Source organism: Magnolia sinica, chromosome 2 (assembly GCF_029962835.1).
Source record: "Magnolia sinica isolate HGM2019 chromosome 2, MsV1, whole genome shotgun sequence".
NCBI classification, from domain to species: Eukaryota; Viridiplantae; Streptophyta; class Magnoliopsida; order Magnoliales; family Magnoliaceae; genus Magnolia; species Magnolia sinica.
Window position 1 is genome coordinate 62,801,873 of NC_080574.1, and position 19,036 is coordinate 62,820,908.

At 35.8% G+C, this 19,036-nt stretch overlaps 1 protein-coding gene and 1 long non-coding RNA gene across 5 annotated transcripts; both read right to left on the reverse strand.

The window, feature by feature from the left end:
- Nucleotides 1–10,974: 10,974 nt before the first annotated feature.
- Nucleotides 10,975–12,291, reverse strand: LOC131229055 (uncharacterized). Of its 2 annotated transcripts, XR_009163153.1 has the most exons (5): nt 12,093–12,291; nt 11,866–11,970; nt 11,574–11,777; nt 11,297–11,437; nt 10,975–11,158 (listed from the first exon to the last, which is right to left on the reverse strand). It is a non-coding gene; the product is annotated as an uncharacterized LOC131229055 (long non-coding RNA). The 2 variants fall into 2 exon arrangements; XR_009163154.1 differs by lacking the exon at nt 11,297–11,437 and having other exon boundaries at nt 10,977–11,158; nt 12,093–12,287.
- A 3,893-nt stretch (nt 12,292–16,184) lies between these two features.
- LOC131229063 (uncharacterized) lies at nt 16,185–18,493 on the reverse strand. Of its 3 annotated transcripts, XM_058224932.1 has the most exons (3): nt 18,052–18,473; nt 17,099–17,265; nt 16,185–16,561 (listed from the first exon to the last, which is right to left on the reverse strand). In XM_058224932.1, the coding sequence occupies exons 1-3, from the start codon at nt 18,069–18,071 to the stop codon at nt 16,446–16,448; spliced, it is 303 nt and encodes a 100-aa protein (XP_058080915.1). In that variant the 5' UTR covers nt 18,072–18,473; the 3' UTR covers nt 16,185–16,445. The 3 variants fall into 3 exon arrangements, with proteins under 3 accessions (XP_058080915.1, XP_058080918.1, XP_058080909.1); XM_058224935.1 differs by lacking the exon at nt 16,185–16,561 and having other exon boundaries at nt 17,023–17,248; nt 18,052–18,493; XM_058224926.1 differs by lacking the exon at nt 16,185–16,561 and having other exon boundaries at nt 17,023–17,265; nt 18,052–18,488.
- Nucleotides 18,494–19,036: the final 543 nt, after the last annotated feature.

Sequence of the window (19,036 nt, forward strand, 5' to 3'; positions counted from 1 at the left end):
CTCGAGAACATACGAGATGTGCAATCCTTCCTAGGACACGGTGGGTTTTACAAAAGATTTAAAAAAGACTTTAGTCACCTCTCTCATCCTCTATGTAATCTCTTCAAAAGGATGTACCATACGAGTGGACTGAGCAATGCCAGGAAACTTTTACTAAGCTCAAGGGCATGTTAACCACTGCACCTATCATATAGCCACCCAACTGGAGCCTTCTGTGTGAACTTATATGTGATGCGTTTGACTATGTTCTTGGGGTGGTCCTAGGCCAGAGAAAAGAAAAGAAGCCCTATATTATACACTATGCAAGTAAAACCATAAATCTTGCCTAAGTGAACTACTTTACTACTGAAAAGGACCTCTTAGTTGTAGTGTTCGCTTTAGACAAATTTAGGTCCTACTTGATTGAATCCAAGATCGTCATTTACACAGATCATGAGGCGGTCAAGTATCTTCTTTCTATGAATAATGCTAAGCCCCGCCTCATAAGATGGATCCCCCTACTCCAAGAATTTGATTTATAAATAAAAGATAAAAAGGGAGTAGAGAACGTAGTGACTGATCATCTTTCCTGCTTTGATCTCTCTGATTCCCTTGAGACGACACATATAAATGACATGTTCCCTGATAAATAATTGTTTAAAGTCTCTCATTCACCTTGGTTTACTAATATTGTTAATTATCTTGCCACATGTTTCACGGTGACACATTGGACTGCGCAAGATAATAAAAAATTCTTCGCTGAGGTTCGTAAGTTCTTCTAAGATGATCCATATTTGTTTAAATATTGCCCAAACCAAATCTCAAGGAGATGTGTGCTAGAAAATGAACACCAAAGTGTCATCTCCTTCAATCACTCTCAGGCCCGTGGTGGTCAGTTTTCTGCTAAAAAGACCACGACCAAGATTCTACACTGTGGCTTTTACTATCCCAAAATGTTCAAGGACACTCATGAGTTTTGCAAAGCTTGTGAGCATTGTTAGAAATTAAGAGCATTGTCCTATCGAAATATGATGCCTCGTAACCCCATTTTGATCATTGAAGCATTTGATTGCTAGGGCATTGATTTATGAGACCATTCCCCTAATCTTTTGGAAATTTGTATATTTTGATTGCCATAGACTATGTCACTAAATGGGTAGAAGCGATTGCATACCAGAAAAATGACCATCAAACGGTCATTAAATTCTTAAAAGAGAACATCCTTTCCAGGTTTGGAATGCCTCGAGCCATCATTAGTGTTGGGGCCTCACATTTTTGTAATAGGCCATTTGCGAACTTAATGAAGAAATAAGACATCTCCCATAAAGTGAGCACTCCATACCACTCACAAACAAGTGGGCAAGCTGAGATTTTTAATAGGGAAATTAAATATATCTTGGAAAAGATGGTTAACCCTGACCATAAGGATTGGTCAATCCAATTGACTGATGCCTTATGGGCTTACTGTACCACATTTAAGACCCCTATTGGGATGTCTCCCTTTCGACTTTTCTATGGGAAGGCTTGCCACTTGCCTATAGAGTTAGAACATAGAGCCTATTGGGCAATACAAAATTTAAATTTCAATCTAGACAACGTTAACTCGCTACGTAAACTTTAATTGAATGAACTCGAAGTAATTCATAATGATGCGTACGTGAGCTCGAGAATTTACAAGGACAGGGTGAAGGTGTTTTATGACCAACACATTCTTTGGAAATCATTCACACCAGGTCAAAAGGTCCTTTTGTACAATTCTCATTTACATCTCTTTCTGAGTAAACTCCAATCTCATAGGACTAGCCCTTTCACTGTTACTGATGTTTATCCTCATGGGGCTGTTGAGATTCGGAATCTAAACAATGGCAATGAGTTTAAAGTAAATAGACATTGATTAAAGACATTTATTGAGAAATTTCATTCAGAGGACATGTCCATACCGCTAAATGATCCTGTTTATCAGGATTGATCTCCTAGTCCGACAGAGGTGTAGTTAAGTTTATTGCTTTCTGCCGTTTTAGGATAATTGACTTTATACTACTTAGGATAGTTTGTTTCCTCTGTTTTAAGATAGTTTGTTTTTGGTTGATAAACTCTTGTGCTAACCCACCCACTTTCACACTGAGATCCTTTGGAAAAAGCCACAAAATCTCTTCATTAGGTACTATCTTTCCATCACTTCTCTTTCCACTACATTGTCTCTTTTATAGATCATGCTTATTTCTTTTACATTGAAGACAATATATATTTTAGGTTGGGGATGGGAGATTAGGTTACCTAATCAGTGATTTCTTAGTCTTTGAGCAAAAATCGTGAAAATTTTTCTGAATTCAAGTGATTTCGAAGTTCATCCATTATTTAGAAGTATAAAATACTTAATGTTGGTGATTTATGACTCTTGAATTTAGTTACTTGTTAGATTTCACAGTTAAGTTCGAATTATTAATCCATGGTTAGAAGTTTTAAACATTGATGGAGTCATGATTTCACATGTCACATATATCTTACACATTAAGGTTTTAGTTTGATATTGAATTGATAACTAGATGATTATTAAGCATGGAAGGAACCAACCTGGGGAATTTGTTCATCTTATTCAAATTGAAAAATAAAAAGAGAGAGAAAAAGAATACCAACTAAAAAATAGTTGTCATTGAAAACGGCTACGTATTAAAGATCTTTAAAAAGGTTGACATTGTGTAAAAGCCATCAATGGAAAAATCAAAAGCTAGAAGAATAAAAAGGCTAAATTGTAAGGGAAGTTTTGGTTTAGGTTTTGGTTATCCTAATTGCTCTTTTGATTATCAACGTTATCATGAAAAATTTAGAATTGGATCTTTGATTATGATAAGCTTAGACTTCACTATGCACTCATGGAACTTGATGTTTAAAATTGTTTTAATTGGAGGATTGATACTTTGAACTAGATTGTGAAATTTTCTGAGTGCTAGAGTGGATAAGTTGATGCTTAACACTGATGTATCTTAGAATTCTATTATTTAGATTGTTTTTAAACAATCACTTGAGCTCATAGAAAATGTCTTGTGGTTCTCTAAATAATTTTTGCATACTTTGCTCGGGAGTAGTAAAATGCTGGTTCGGGATTGTGTTGAGGGTCAAATATTGCATATTGGACCCCATCTATTACTTGGTTTTATGAACATGATAATGCTTAATGTTATATTTTAATCATGTTTGTGTTGCAAGGTGAATTTAAGAGCTTGGATTAAAAATGATGTTAAAAGTATTGATTTAATGCCCAAGAATCACCAAAGCCAAGATTGGATCTGAAGAAACCAAGAATGAAGAATGCTCATACTAAAGATCCAAGAAAACAATGTCAAGAATGAAGAAAATCGGAGTTTTGGAGTGAAATTATGTAATCCTCGACTAATCCATGCTACGCACGACCAGTCCTAGACACCACTCGACCAGTCAAAGCTCGACTAGTCGAGGTGACTCGACTCGAACTCCATCAAGTAAAATAGCTAAATTTCCATTCTGCTCTCCCAGTCGAGGGTGTCCCACGACCGGTCGAGCATGGCATGGTTAGATGATGTGATAGCTTTAAGTATGTTCTACTTTGATTATAATAAATACTTCCAGTTTTTAATAGTTTATTGTGACTTAAATTACAATAGATCTATAATAGCTTTGAGTATGTTCTTTTCATGTATTGAGATTGTGAAATTAGGAAATCCTGTTGTTCTCTATCGTCCCTTGGGTATGGTTGGATGATGGAATCATCCCTAACTTTCACAATTCTCCCAGATTGGTTATGGGATTAGTAAATCTTGTTGTTTGCCTTGTCTCATGAGCATGGTTTTGTGATGAAATCACTTCCAACTCTCACACCTCTCATCCATTGAGAACTATGTCAAAGGAAGTTCATATTTGATTTTACTAGGATATCTTCCAATTGGATAGGATGAGACTCTGATTTCAATTATATGACTTGAATGAAGCATAGATCTCCCTGATCTGTACAAGTGGATCATTGGAAATCCTAGTTTCCCACCTTTGAATTTCTTAAGCTTTTCATTAAATCTCTCATAATTACTCTCAAATATTCCAAATTTAGGTTTTCATCTTATTCTAGTTCTTCTTCTAGTTGCTTTTAGAAAACACATGAGATTAGTTCATGTGGATTTGACCTCAGTCTCATCGAGATTATTATTACATCACGACCCTACACTTGGGGTTGTGAACACTAAGAGGTGAAGCTTGTAGCGTGATGGGATGTTTCTATTGCTTTGATTCATGTTTATGATGAACTTACTTTGATTCTAGTTTGATTATAAGGAATACTTTCAGTTTTTAATGGTTTGTTGTGACTCAAATTACAATGGATCTGTGCTAGCTTTGAGTATGTTCTTTTAATGTATTGAGATTGTAAAATTATGAAATCTTTTTGTTTGCCTTGTCTCATGGGCATGGTTTTGTGATGGAATCACTTCCAACTCTCACAGCTCTCATCTATTGAGAACTAGGTTAAAGGAAGTTTAGATTTGATTTTACTGAGATATCTTCCAATTAGATAGGATGGAATTCCAATTCCAATCATATGACTTGAATCAAGCATTGATCTCCCTGATCTCTACAAATGGATCCTTAGAAACCCTATTTTCCCAGCTTTGAATTTCTTAAGTTTTTCATTAAATCTCTCACAATTACTTTCAAATATTCCAAATTTAGATATACATCTTCTTCTAGTTCTAGTTCTAATTGCTTTCTGAATACTCACGAGATTAGTCCCTGTGGTTTTGACCTCGATCATGCCGACATTATTACTTCATCACGACCCTACACTTGGGGTTGTGAACAATAACTCATTCTGGATTGCGAGATATGCCCGATCTAAGGTGTAATGGTTTGGATCACTTCTGTCATCGACCAGGCCTTTTCTGATCCATCCTGGCCGTGAATTGTCCGTGACCCGCTCTACATCAGGGACGCACTCAATTCATGAGTATAGCGGATTTTACTATCGGAGGTTTTAAATCAGGTTCACCTCTAAACTTTATAGCCCTACACAAGGACTCTAAATTTAGGCGCTCTCTCACCAAGGTCCTACACAAGAACCCGATGATTTAGGCCTTACTCCCAAGGCAAGGTTATTCGCTTGCACCCCAAGTGCAGGGTTGCGATGTAGTAATAATCTCAGTGAGATTGAGGTCGTACATGCAGGGACTGAAGATATGTAACTCTTCATAATCAATTGAGAATTAGAACTATAACTTAAAATTAATGTTGTAATTGAAGAGATATTGTTTTAAAGTGAAACTATCAAATTATGGGAACTAGAGCGCCAAGGATCCACTTGTATTCATATCAATGCATCCTTACTTGATTCACTCAATAATTCAACTGGAATCGAAGTCTTAATCTTTCCAGCTGGACGGTAGAGTGGTTAAAACATGATAAAATCTTCTAAAATAGATTCTAAACATCCATAATAATAATTCAGGTATAACAGTCTTGTTGAATTGATTGTAGAGAGTTCTAAGCATCTACCATGCCCATAGTCAATGGTAGATTAAGGGATTTTATAAATCAAGCAACCATAAATTAAAGTTCTTAAGCATCCACTGTGCCAAGAGTCGACGATAGATCAAAGTAATAATCAAAATTCTTTTTTAATTCAATCCATAAACTATGAAACATTCAACATCAAAATCATGAGTATGAATCAAAGTAAACATTAAAATAAACTACAAGCTTCATCTCTTAGCTCTAGCTAAGAGATTAGCCATTCAAAGATATGATTAAGCAAAATTTCTTAAATAAAAACATGAAAAACTAACCAAAGAAGAAAAAGAACTCCTTGGAAGATACTACATGTTCACAACCCCAAGTGTACGGTCGCGATGTAGTAATAATCTCGGTAAGCCCAAGGTCCAATCCACAGGGACTAATCTCGTGTGCATTCTGAAAGTAACTAGAATAAAAACTTGAAGAAGATCTAAATCCAAACTAGGAATAGAAAGGAAGTAATTGTGAAGTGTCTAATTAGAAACTTATGAATTTAAAGGTGGGATCTAGGGTTTCCAAGGATCCAGTTATAGCAATTAGGGTGATTCCTTACTTGAATCAAGTAACATGATTGGAATTGGAGTCCTATCCCATCCAATTAGAAGATATAGCAATTAAGATCAAATCTAAACTTCCTTTAACCTAATTCTCAAAAGAGGAGAATTATGTTAATTGGCAGGGATTCCATCACCAAACCATGCCCAGGAGACGATGGCAAACAACAGGGTTTACCAATCCCATAATCTCAAAACAGGAAAAAAAAAGATACTTAAAGCTATTGCAGATCTGCTATAATTTCAGTCACAATAAATCATTAAAAACTGAAAGTATTCCTTAAATATCAAACTAGAATCAAAGTAAGTTCAACATAAACATGAATCAAAGTAATAAAAACATCCCATCATGCTACAAGCTTCACCTCTTACCCCTAGCTAAGAGGTTTAACCAACCAAAGACATGATTGGATCTAAAACCCTAGAAGAAAACATGAAAAGTAAAGAAGAAAGGAAGAAAAACGCTTGGCGACGACTCTCTACCATTGTACTTTGCTCCTCTAAACCCTAGATGATCCCTAAGGATACCATGGGGACTCTTATTTATAGTTGAGAAATAGCTCCTTTCGCACCGACTTGAAAGAATATAGAAACCACCTAAAATTTACACAGTCCACGTAAAATTTGCATAACAACTTTGATGCATCGAAGGTCTTTTGATATGATCTTCAATATAAGCTTCGATACAGTGAAGGTCTCTTGATATCATCGAAACTGGTCCAGAACTGTCCAGCGAGTTTAGCTTTTAAATCTTGTAATTTTCGATTCCACCTTCTATACATCTAAATACCTTTAATATGATCAAAGGTGATTTTGGCAGTTTTTCAGAATTAGAGTTTTCTGGCCCCATAATTTGTTTTCAGGACAATTTTTAATATTCCTTTTCTTCACTTCAAGTCTTCGATTCTCATCCTTCATCAGTTGATTTCCTTGGATCTTTGGCATGTGAATTCTTTAATCTTGATCTCCTAAGATCCATCCCTTGTCATGGTGATCTTTAAGCATCAAATTCTTGCTTTTAGCACCTTTTCCAATCCAAGCTATTAAATTCACCTTACAACACAGACATGAGTAAAATAGGACATTAAGCAGTATCATAAAATCAAGATATAAATGGGGGATAATATGCAATATTTAACCGTCAACACAATCCCCAACCAACATTTTGCCAGCCCCGAGCAAAGTATGCGTGAAATAAACCTCAATGCTCAATGTCCAAAACCTCTTTAAGAAAACAATCTTCTGTACACTCAAGTATGAATGGGTAAAATTAAAATACGAAAGTGAGATTTTGAAAACCCAGAGTTGAATCACATAAGTGATCTATCAAGTAGATTCTTTATCAATCAAATTAGAGTATAAGTCTATATATTAAGTTTTTCAATGTGTTCAGTGAAAATCAACTTACTTCTCATAAAAATACTATCTTCTCATCATGCTAGCCATGCTCATCACTTCAAGATTGGTTTGAAACTCAAGTACTAATTCCGAACTTATCCCCTTCTCCTTCCTTTTCTAGTTTTTTATTTTATATCGATGGTCAATTTTTATTCATTCTTTATTTTTGTAAACCTTTGTAGTCTTTTCTATTTTTTTTTTCACTATACATGACCTTTTTGTCAATCTCTTAATTTTTAACTGGTTCTTTTCTTGTTTTAAAGTGGATAAAATTCTCCAGACTTGATTCTCACTATTTATCAATGATTCATATGCTAACAATCAGAAATTCTAGCACAACTTATCGATAGTAAAATGATTCTCCTATGATTTAGATTAACATGATATTCAAACTTCCTCTTAATCAATTAAGTGCCAGAACCGTAAGTGATAGGCTACTTAGATGATCAAACTCCAACAGTTCAAAATTTACTTTCTATCTTATCATCATAACAGTCTTAAATACATGACTTATCGCTTTTCAAACACATAAACGTTGAAAATTTTTCAAAAATTTTACAAATTTTGCTCAAAACTGAGAAAACACTGATTAGTTTACCTAATCTTCCATCCCCAATGTAAAATTTACATTATCCTCAATGTAAAAGAAATAAGCAGGATTTACAAAAGAGACAACGTACTTGAAGGAGAAGTGATGGAAAAATAGTACTGATGAAGGAATTTTGGGACTTTTTCCAAAGGATCTCAATGTGACGGTGGGTTAACACAAGCATTAAACAACCGAAAAGTAAACTATCCTAAATAAATAGAAAGCAAACTATCCTAAACATCAGAAGTAAACTATCCTAGTCTTAAATTCTATGAAAGTAATAAATTCTTATCCTAAACTAGGAAATTAAGGGAAATCTACTCAATCATGCACCAAGGTTCCTCCTCCGGCTACTATCTTGATAAATTCCTCAGTAGGTTTCTTAACAAGATCATCCAAAAGCTCTTTTTTCAATAGCCTCGGATGCCTTGGAGCATGAATTTTCAGAGAAATTTATGGACCTCAGCATAAAGTTTCTTTTTAATCTCCTGAAGTGTCCATAGTATTATTATTCACTTGTGATAAAAAAAAAAAGTTTCAATGTTAGCATAGCATATTGAATCAGAGACTATAAGTAGATGAAATTCAGAAAAATTCTCAAAAAGTGACGTAGTCTCGATACATTCTAAAGTTTCAAACTCCGGTTCAATTTTTAGCTCCTCCTTCTTTAATGGTAAACATTTAGGATCAGGGGAAGGAGGGGCTTCAGAATATGGGTTCTCTCAGTCAGTGACAACTATTGAGGTATTGTCTTGTGAAGCAACCACTATTTCTTTTTCCATAGGATCATTTGAATCTGCATAGTACGCCAAGCAATCTTCCAAAGAGTTAAGAGATTCAGTTGAGAGGGACTCATTCTCCACATTGAAATCAGTGATTATTTGCCCAAGGATTCTATCGTCTCTGAAAGTGGATGGAAGCATGATCTCTTACTCTTCATCTCGGTGAGAATAAATCATCACCTGATGTATCTTGCCTTACCTTGTATAAATAGATTGAGGATCATCAGGCGAAGAATTGATGTGAAAACTCTGTTCATTAATATCACTCAATAAAGGCATTGTATCATCAAGGGTCGACAGCTCAAATGGTGGCCTCAACTGGATGGTTTCAAATTCCAAAGTCATATCGAGCAACTCGTCCATCTCCCGGATCATATCAGCATTTAATTCGGGTTAGTGGTCTAAACATGCCTCATAAGAGTTGGAAGGGTTGGTTGAAAGTGGCTCATCCTCCACATTTAAATCGGTCATGTCGGATGGGTAGAGTAGATTAATATGGTCGATAACTTCTTGAACTTCTTGATCATTGATATGGGCCAAACTTGAGATTAAATCCAGGGAGATTTGAGTTGTACATTCATGATTGTCATCCAAATACTCATCATATTCCATTTCAGTGCAGTACACATGTGGAATGTGATCGCTTTCCTCATATTTTGTTCCTAGATTGGGTTGAGGTTAAAATAAATTAAACTCTTCCTCATCATTGAAACCAGGTGTGTCAGTATCATTATATTGGAAAACTAACAGTGTCTCTTGATCATCGAGATCGACTCTTTAGAAAATTGAACCGCGTGCTTATTAACAGAATCCAACTCCTCATTCCAAATTCCAGAGTTCTCCACATGTGAGTTAAGATCACTTTCCTCGCATTGTGTTTATAGATTGGGTTGTGGCTAGGACAAACGAGCCTCCACTATCTTATCAATGCACAAATCAAGCGCTTCTAATGTTTTTCTAATATCTGTAAAATAGTCCATGTAACTTTGAAGTGAATCCTCTTAGATCGTTTCTAGTTGGATTTCAAATATAAGGGATCTAAGAGAATTGTCACTATGATGTGTTGTTCTTTCATCTTCCAAATATCTTTGTTTCCACTATTCATAATCATACAGTTCATAGGTCAGAGAGTCCGGTAGTTGTTGATACATATTATCAGCCATAATACATTCACGCATAGTTCTCTTCTTGTTGGATGATTAATAACTATCCCCATTCCAATAATCATGATGATCCTAATAATTGCGTGCTATTTTCTTAATCCATGGAGTGCAATTATTCTCCCACCTATAATCATCAAAGGACTTCTTAATCGGTGGAGCATCATATTCTGATTGGTTCTCGATGATATTTTTATAAAAATTTCAAGACATAGGTTGTTTCCTATCATAATCATCATACATCCCTTCCCAATATCTCTTAGCTATCTCATCGTACTAACGTTCCCACTCTTGCATGGTAAAACCCTAACTCTAAATATAATTCTAAAATAGAATAAAAGAAAATTCCTATAACAATATAGAAAGTAAGTAGAAGAGAAGTTAGAAGGAACACTACAAGAAAAGGGGGTTTTAGCCTCGATTCAAAACTGTAGCTAAAAAGGTTAAAAACTGAGGCTAAAGCCTTTAGCCTCAGTTTTGCCTCAGTTATCCAAACCGAGGTTGAAACTCCTATGGCTAAAGGCTTTAACCTTAGTTTTAGCAACCGAGGCTAAAATGACTTTTATAGCCTCAATTCTTCAAGTGAGGCCAAAAACCTTTTTAGCTTCAATTTTCTCGAAATGAGGCTAAATCAAAATTTTAGCCTCCATTGTTTTCAACTGAGACTAAATCCAAATTTTAGCCTCAATTGCCTTCAACCGAAGCTAAATCTATTTTTAACCTTGGTTCTCAACAAACGAGGCTAAAGTGTTTAGCCACGGGAATTTCAGCCTTTGTTATCAACAACTGAGGCTAAATTCAAGCCTCAATTACAAATTGAGGCTAAAAATGTTTTTTTTTTGATAATATTTATTCAATCCACTCATGAAACAATCAATCATGAAAGCCACAATACCAACAAAACAGTTAACAACCGTCTATTTAAAGTTTAACTACTTTAAATCAATCAAACTATTACACAGCATTAGGTTCTACAAATAATACAAAGTCATGGTCGCACCCGTCATCACCGGTGCCGTTGTGCTTAGCGGACCCTGAGATAACACTACCCGTCCATCTTCTGTTGCTTCCAGGCCAACGTCATCCTTGCCTCTACCGGCATTCTCCATTTGAATTGTGCGTAGCAGGCCCCTGCAACCTCAACAGGTAGCTCTGGCCTGCTGGCTGCAAGACATGAAATGAACTCTCAAACAAGAAAGGAAATGCAGATGGATGTGTATGGATGAATAGCAGGCCCTGCAACCTAGCCCATTCATTTGTCAAGGCCTGAGCAAGACAACAAATGATTGACCAACCACTTACCTACAAGATGGGACTAATCCAATTTTGTCTTAGTTTAAGTTGGGGTTTCTTCATGATAAGACGATTGAAGTCAGGTTTGAGATGATCAGAGAGCGATGCCCCCAAGAAAGCTGCGTCCTTAACCATTACATTCGGTTTCACCTGCAAATTGATGTAGTAGTCATAACAAGAAATAGAAAGTGTAGCTATATTAATAGTGCAATTGAAAAAAGTAAAGAACTATTCAGAAAACATATCTTGGTTAGTCCCATTTTGGCCTAGGTATGATTCACCATACCTTTCTCCCAGATTTCTTCTGCTCCTGAATAAAAGACTCTGCCAACCTAGCTGGAATGACCTTGTCAGTTGTGCTGTACAGATACAGCTGAGGGCAGGGAGGCCGGTCGCTTAAGAGGATGGAGATGATCTTCCTCAACCTCCTATTTACATCAGGAAAGTTCAGAAACTTGGAGAAGAACTTCTCTAAAATTGATAGGAGCACCTTCTCAATCAACAAGGGTTTGTTATTAGTATCGAGTTTAGGAGTTGGTAAATAATGAAAGATATTTACAAACAAGGCCATCATATACCTTCCATCTGGTGATCGATGAACACTGAGAAACTGAAACAGATGCTTGCACTGAGGATAGGAAGGATTCTGATTATACGTGGCCCATATTAGGATGCAAGTCACACTACACAAAGTAGATAATGCAAACACAGCAACATACTGTTAGAAAAACTATACACAAACTTTAATTCGTGACTGAGTAAGCTGCATTAACTAAGATCATCAAAAGATACAGTGGTCGCTCACCTGAAGCTTTGTTAATATGTGTGCAATTGTATTGTCTCTAGCTAAACCAATCAGGACTCGACATGCTAAAGCGCGTAGGCAGTTGAGAGAAGCTGAAGGTGTAAATATCCTAGGATGGAGAAGATGCAAAAGAACCTTTATACCATTGTTGGCACGCACGGCATCCCTTGCTTGGCGATATCCTAGTTCTAGCTATACAGCAAGGCTGGCACAACCTGCTCCAGGACCTAAAAATATCCTCCGATCTCCAGCTACTGCAAGAGCAATAGTAGGCACAACAGTCTGTGAACTATTGCAAGTGTCCTAAATAAACAAATCAACATCAAAACCACACAACCATGGGATTTAAATGATTATGGAGGATCTTTCGTTCACTTAGTAAAATACCTTGAAAAGCATATACGATGTTCCAGTTTCTATCTGTGATTTCAGAATTTCAAACCATAGGGTCTGTGCCTGAACAACTTTTTTTGCCTTGCCCTGAGTCCAACAAATACAAAGACAATTTGTAACATTTTCATTGAATGAAAGTACCAAAAAGATCCACAAATATATAATAAATAAATCAATAAATTTGCAGCAAATAACAACAATGATGTTCTTTATGTTCAGAACTTAAAGAGTGGAAATAATATTGATAATAGAACTTGTAACAGAGTCTATCTTCTGTACTAGTTGGCTGGGTGATGTTGGTAGTAGGAGCTGGTTCTTCTAAGGCTTCTATACTTCAGTTGCTGGATCATTTGATAATAAAAGGAGATGGAAACCTGAACATCAGGTGGCACATTTAATTAAATTAGAGTATGGTTGACATTCTCAATTCACTTACCTTAATATTGGCATCGTCATAACTTCTTGTAAGAGAAATTCAGCATTTCTATCCGACATTTTTAAAATAGCCATATCACAGCATTATCTAGTGTGTATGTGAATTTTTTTTAAAAAATAAAAATAAAAAATAAAAAATTGGCATTTGCAGATATTTGTTTGGTTTGCTATGACAAAGGAAACCATGGCCTCAACTGACGAATCCATCAATATACATAAGTTGATATTTTGTACCCTTTTGAAGAATCAAATTTCTCTATCCCACGCAGTAATCCAATCAAACTTCCTAACATTCAGAAAGGAAGTTGGCTGTGAGATGGACCCAGGAACAAAAATCTGTGTGGCATGTTAACAGTCTAGAAAGAGGAGCAAGTTCAAAATGCATTGGAGATGGAGTTAGTGGTAAGAGGTATCACCTGAACAAGGACAGCCATTTCAGCCCCCATGTTATCATATTTTTGAACAAAATCAGGGTAGAGACATAGAGAGAGAGTCGGGGCAGGGAGAGAAAGATGGAGATACTATTGTTACAATGTTGGAGAACACAATCACACCCTAAAGAATGGGAACATGTAAAACTCATCGCACCTTGATGCCTTTTTCTTAATTCAAATGAACCATTGAAATCAATTACCTTAATTGGATTGACTCTATCATGTGATGCATTTTCCCGCATCCTATCATGTCTACTAAGCTGGTGAACATCAATGCCTCAGGATGCCAACTCTGATGCAGGTTTTGTCCCCTGATACTCAAAATTGTGGCATGTAAAGCAAATTCTAGCCGTATTCAAACCTCTAGGAGCATACAAATCCCAATAGAGTGGTGCCTGAGGAGCCAAGTTTACCTATTAGAGGGGGGAAAAAACATCAAAAATTATTTATGAAAAGGAACTAGTGAAATAACTGTTGCCAGTGCATACAACAAACACTGTCTGCCGGTCATGGCGATGGATTATATCTAGTTTCTTGCCAGCTCGATGAAGCAATTCAAGTGTTGCACGACCAAAGAATGAAAAACACTTGAAATCATCATTCTCTCCATTAAACTGTCCTCTCCAGAAGAATTTAGCCAGATGATGAGACTCAATGAAATAGACAGGAAGACCTGTTAACAATTTTAATCAACATGAATCATAACATCATTTGCAAATGGAAGCTAAGAATTAATGAGGAACTATCGCTGACCTTCGACTGTTCCAACCCAAATTTTATTTCGTAATAGCTTATCAGCTATTGGAAATGAATCTGTTTCTAGAAGACGAAGACAGTGAAGAACATAAAATCAAAAAGCTAATGATGCGCCAATTTGGTCCCTTGCAAAGGCACAAGTAAAAGCATATTGATGAAATTCTAAAGACAAGATGGCAATATATTCTATATGAAAAGCAAAGCAGGCCTACATAAGCAAACGCTAATACTAAACAATGTTGTATATTGGGGGCATTTCATTGTACCATTATTGTGAAAACCCAACATCATTACAAGAGGATCGTTTTTTACAAGTATGTTCAAAGATGATAGATCAATTGACACTTGATGTAAACTTGACTGATGATCACTTTACAAAAAATCATGAAAATTGCACAAAGCGGATGGGAAGTACACTTAGTAGCTAGACTTCTTGAATGTAATGAAGCACATCAAAATGCAATGAAATTCAAATTCAAAATGCAATGGAGCACATAATGATCATTTAAATGAATGCTTGATACACAAAAAATTTTTAGAGGGAATGCTGCAAACCTGAAATAAATTTGAGTCCTTTACATCTGGTCACAGCTCCTTCAAGAAAACAATCATCATGCATATTGGGTCTTGATACTTGTCCAAAGATAAAATAAGTAGGATAAGAAGAAGAAGTGAATGATTTGAGTCCTAGCTCATCTATTTTAGACTGAAGCATTCCTTTATAAATGAATAGGAAAGCTGAACAAGGAAAATCATGGAGCATGCAAGAGATAAAGACAGGCTGCAAAAGGCTCATGGATATTTCCTAAGCCGACATTCAAGTTAAAGTATTAAGAGAAGAAATTCAAAGGTTTTATAACAATGTTTTAACAGAATAACAAAACTATCAGGCTACAAGTTGAGCCCATAGACAGTTACATGAGCAAAGAAATCATTTTACCCCATATTTGCATAGTTTCATGTTATTTCATCCTTGCGATAGACAGTTCTTCAAAAAACTTATTTCTTTAATATTCAAATTGGGTTCAAAGGTGACTATTACATGATTTGATTGATGCACCATGGTTCACGCTGTTTCCAGTTCTAGCACACTACTGGAAAACATTTTTTTTAGTGCACATAGGCAAGAGGATCTTCAAGTGCTTGGGTTTTATCTCTTTCATTGTTTCACTGTTTACCATAGTAATGCATGCCAAGAATATTTTACTAACATCTATAAGCTAAGAAGATATCAATTTAAAAAGTTCTAAAACATGAGATGGAGGATACAAGACTTGAAGGCACATAAGAGGGTTTGTCTGTAACAATCATAACTGTGACAAAAAAAAAAAACACACACACACACACACAACACGAGTTGTCAGTATATTAAAGGGAAGACTCAAAATGCATGAGTTACCTGATAAAAGAAGACAATATGCCTTCAAACAGCACTACCTTCTAAGAAAGTAATGTTGAAAGCAAGCTCATATGGCTCTTCTGGATATAGACTGCTCTAGCTATGTTCGGCTATGTTTAACAATATGCAACAACAAAACTATAGTGCATACATGAATATTTCGAGATAGTGAGGTAAAAAGATTGGTCCTGCTTTTGGTGAATTTGGTGTGATAAGAACAAATAACAGAGAGAATTCAGATCAGATGCCATAGCCAGTTACTATTTGTGATATGGGCGTTGAGAATTTTGATGGTGAGGATTTAACTTACAAAGAGATCTGGATAGACTTCATTGCTGATGCTCCTGTCCTCAGAGCATCTACAGTTTCTGTTGTTGCCTTTGCACCTTCAAGCATAATCATCTACATACAGGATGGGTATAAACATTGTTTCTGGCACAGAAGAAGCCCTTCGTTGAGATTATGACATGAACCAATATGATTGCATTATCAGTAGTAGACATAAGAAGACGAAGAAGAAGAAATTAACAAAATAAATAAATGAATGAAATTTCAAGGAAAAAAGAAACAACACAATTGCTATCTTCAGAGAGTGCATAAAAAATTGGTAGAAGCATCATGATATAACTTACAAGTGGGCCACAATAAGTTTTTCTTTCCTTTCTTTCTATAATATGACTGTATAAAAGCTAAAATGATGGAGTTCCTTTTTTTCTCTTTACTCATAGCTAACAAGAGTTAAATGATTAGGCAACAAAATCACAAATGCTGAACATGGAATCCAGTAACAACGTATCATGAATATAAAAGACATCCTATGCAAATGAATTGACTAAATGTCAGCTTGCCAAGTTTGAACTGCATGACCCATACATGTATGTAAAAATGCAGTATATCTGATTAATGTGTCGGGATTTTCCCTTAAGAACAGCTATGTCAAATGATCACATTAAAGTCTGGATTGTTGAGAGCCTTTGGGTTCAAACCTGGGAATGATTTTCCTATCCCAAGTTTGTTCTGTTCTTCTGTTACTTTATGCTCCAAAGAATTATCTGCTCAATCGAAAGAGAAACGAAGACTGTAATGAGGATTGCATATGAAGAAAAAGAAGAAGATGAATAAGAAAACATCATGAAAAACTCTCTCTGCATGTTTGTTTTAGGCTTAAAATGTAGTTATGAAGTCGTAGAAAGAAACCCATGAAGATTGCTTCTTTTGTATGTTTAAATGTAGTTATAAAATCATTGAAAGAAACCAACAAAGAATTTTCTTTGCATGCCATTTTCAGTTTTGAAATCCTAGGAAATAGGAAAGTTCCATCATCCTTCTGTTTTGGACTTAAAATGCAGTTTTGAATTTGGTAAAGAACCTACAGGATTTTTTTTTCATGCATGTTGCTTTTGAGTTTAAAATGCAGTTTTGACATCACAAAAAGAGACTAGTTCTTTCTTCTTCTTTTTTTTCTTTGGTCTCTTTATTGGGATGTTGAATGCAGTATTGAGTCATTGACAAAAACCATGAAGATTTTTCTCTGTTGGTTTTGAGCTTGAAATACATTTTTGAAACCATAAATGTTTGTTTGAGCTTACTTAAGAAATCAAAACAGTCAGCTGCTCTAGGACTTCCCATCTCAGGAATTTCATTGCCAACTTCATTGCAAAAATTCCAGCCTTCAAATGCCACTCTCAATCCATCTCTTCTCATGCCTGGATCACCCACTGCTGAAATATACCTTTGTTCTGTAAAACAAAAGAAACTGAAAGAAATCATTTTCATCATAATAAACAATACAAAAAAATGGTTTTCCATGGATCTTTTCATGCAAGTTTGCTGAGAAAGAGGGTCTGAATACTTGAGAAAAGGGATGCAGGTTGTAGGTGTTGGCCTCTTTTTGATTTTTTCAGTCCTTTTTATCATATGTAGATCTTTTTTATGTTCTTTCTTCTTGCATTGGTTTCTTTCCTAACACTCTTATTAGTATCTACAAGCAAACAATTGAGAAAATTCATGAAAGATAGCCCCTGATTTTTATACAAATAAATAAGATGTCAAGTAAAGGCAAGAGCTCATCTGTTTTCATCAGACCAATGCAAAACCAGCAGATTCAACACCCTCACACTCATAAGCATCCTAAGCTACTAATATGAGGCCCACCCCTATAAAACCCTAACAAATAGCACCAGATATAAAATTTTCAAAAAGATGTAAGTGCATTACCTGTAATCTAAGTAATATCAACATTGATTTTAAATCCTTATGATCTAAAACTCTGCAAACTCTCAAGACTAATTAAATGGAAGACCTAAAAATGGCACTTCCCTTTTCTCACTAGCTGTGCATTTGATTGCACCTAATCATGAAATTTCATGATATTTGATGCAACCAAATGCACTCTAAACCATAAACCGATGAAAAAGAAATTTCAGATGAAAGAAAATGAAATTTGGGGCCCTCCCCTATAGTAGCCCCTTTAAAATAAGAATTCAGAATTATAGACAGAATCACATATAAAAACAAGAAATTCGAAACATAGAACCCATACCATGAAGGACCTGAGCTCATTCTTCATGTCAGCAATGCCATTCAGAATCTCAATCTTTTGGACATGACCAAGTTTGCTGAGAAAATTTAACTCCACTCCTTCCTGTTGATCCAATTTCTCCTTCCTCTTTTCCTTTGCCACCTTTTCATATTCCTCAATTGAGTCCTCATCAATTAGATAGCCAATGCCCTTTTGGACATAGAATTCTATGCAAGCCTTGCACCTGCAAAGAAGATTTCTCCATTTCTTAGAAAGAAACATGGGTTTTTTCTTCTCTGAAACAAATGAGGCTTGACATGGATCCACTCCAAATATACAGTTGGGATTTGAAATGCTACCGTGGGCTGCATCCTGCTTTAAAGCCACATTTTTCTCCAAATTCACTCCAAGTAGAGGATCTCTAAGAAAACAGTTATTAAAAAAAAAAACCTAACTGTCTGATTTGGACTGAACAAAGCTCATTCTATATTGGCCTATTTATTTTATAATAAGAAATAGGCCTTGGACCGTTCTAGAGGCTAGTCAATTTTGCCCTCCATGTTTTCAATGAGAACAGACGTATCCCAAATCGGTGCTATCAAATTGACGTGAACAAACTAACAATATTAACAATCTAGATTTAAAACGAAATCCTATTTCTGTAATCTGCACTCAAATTTGAATTCAACAACATGTATGAACCCCCATAACAATCACAAACCTTCAGAAACGCTAAATCTACAATCATCTCAAAGCAGAAACCCTATCACCGACTAAAGAAATGAAAATTCATACTGATCATGCGAGCTTTCAAGTTCATCTCCCTTAGATAGTTTCTGCATTATGCTCGAGAAGGTCCGAGCTCCAGCATCGCCATCTGCTGAACATCTGGATGGGAGAACCCGACCTCGGGGCATTTTCGGTGGAGTCTTCGTCTTAAAGACCTCCGGCAGGAGGTCTCTTGCAGTCGGAGCAACGGATTCCGCTGCCATAGAAGGGTTCTGCT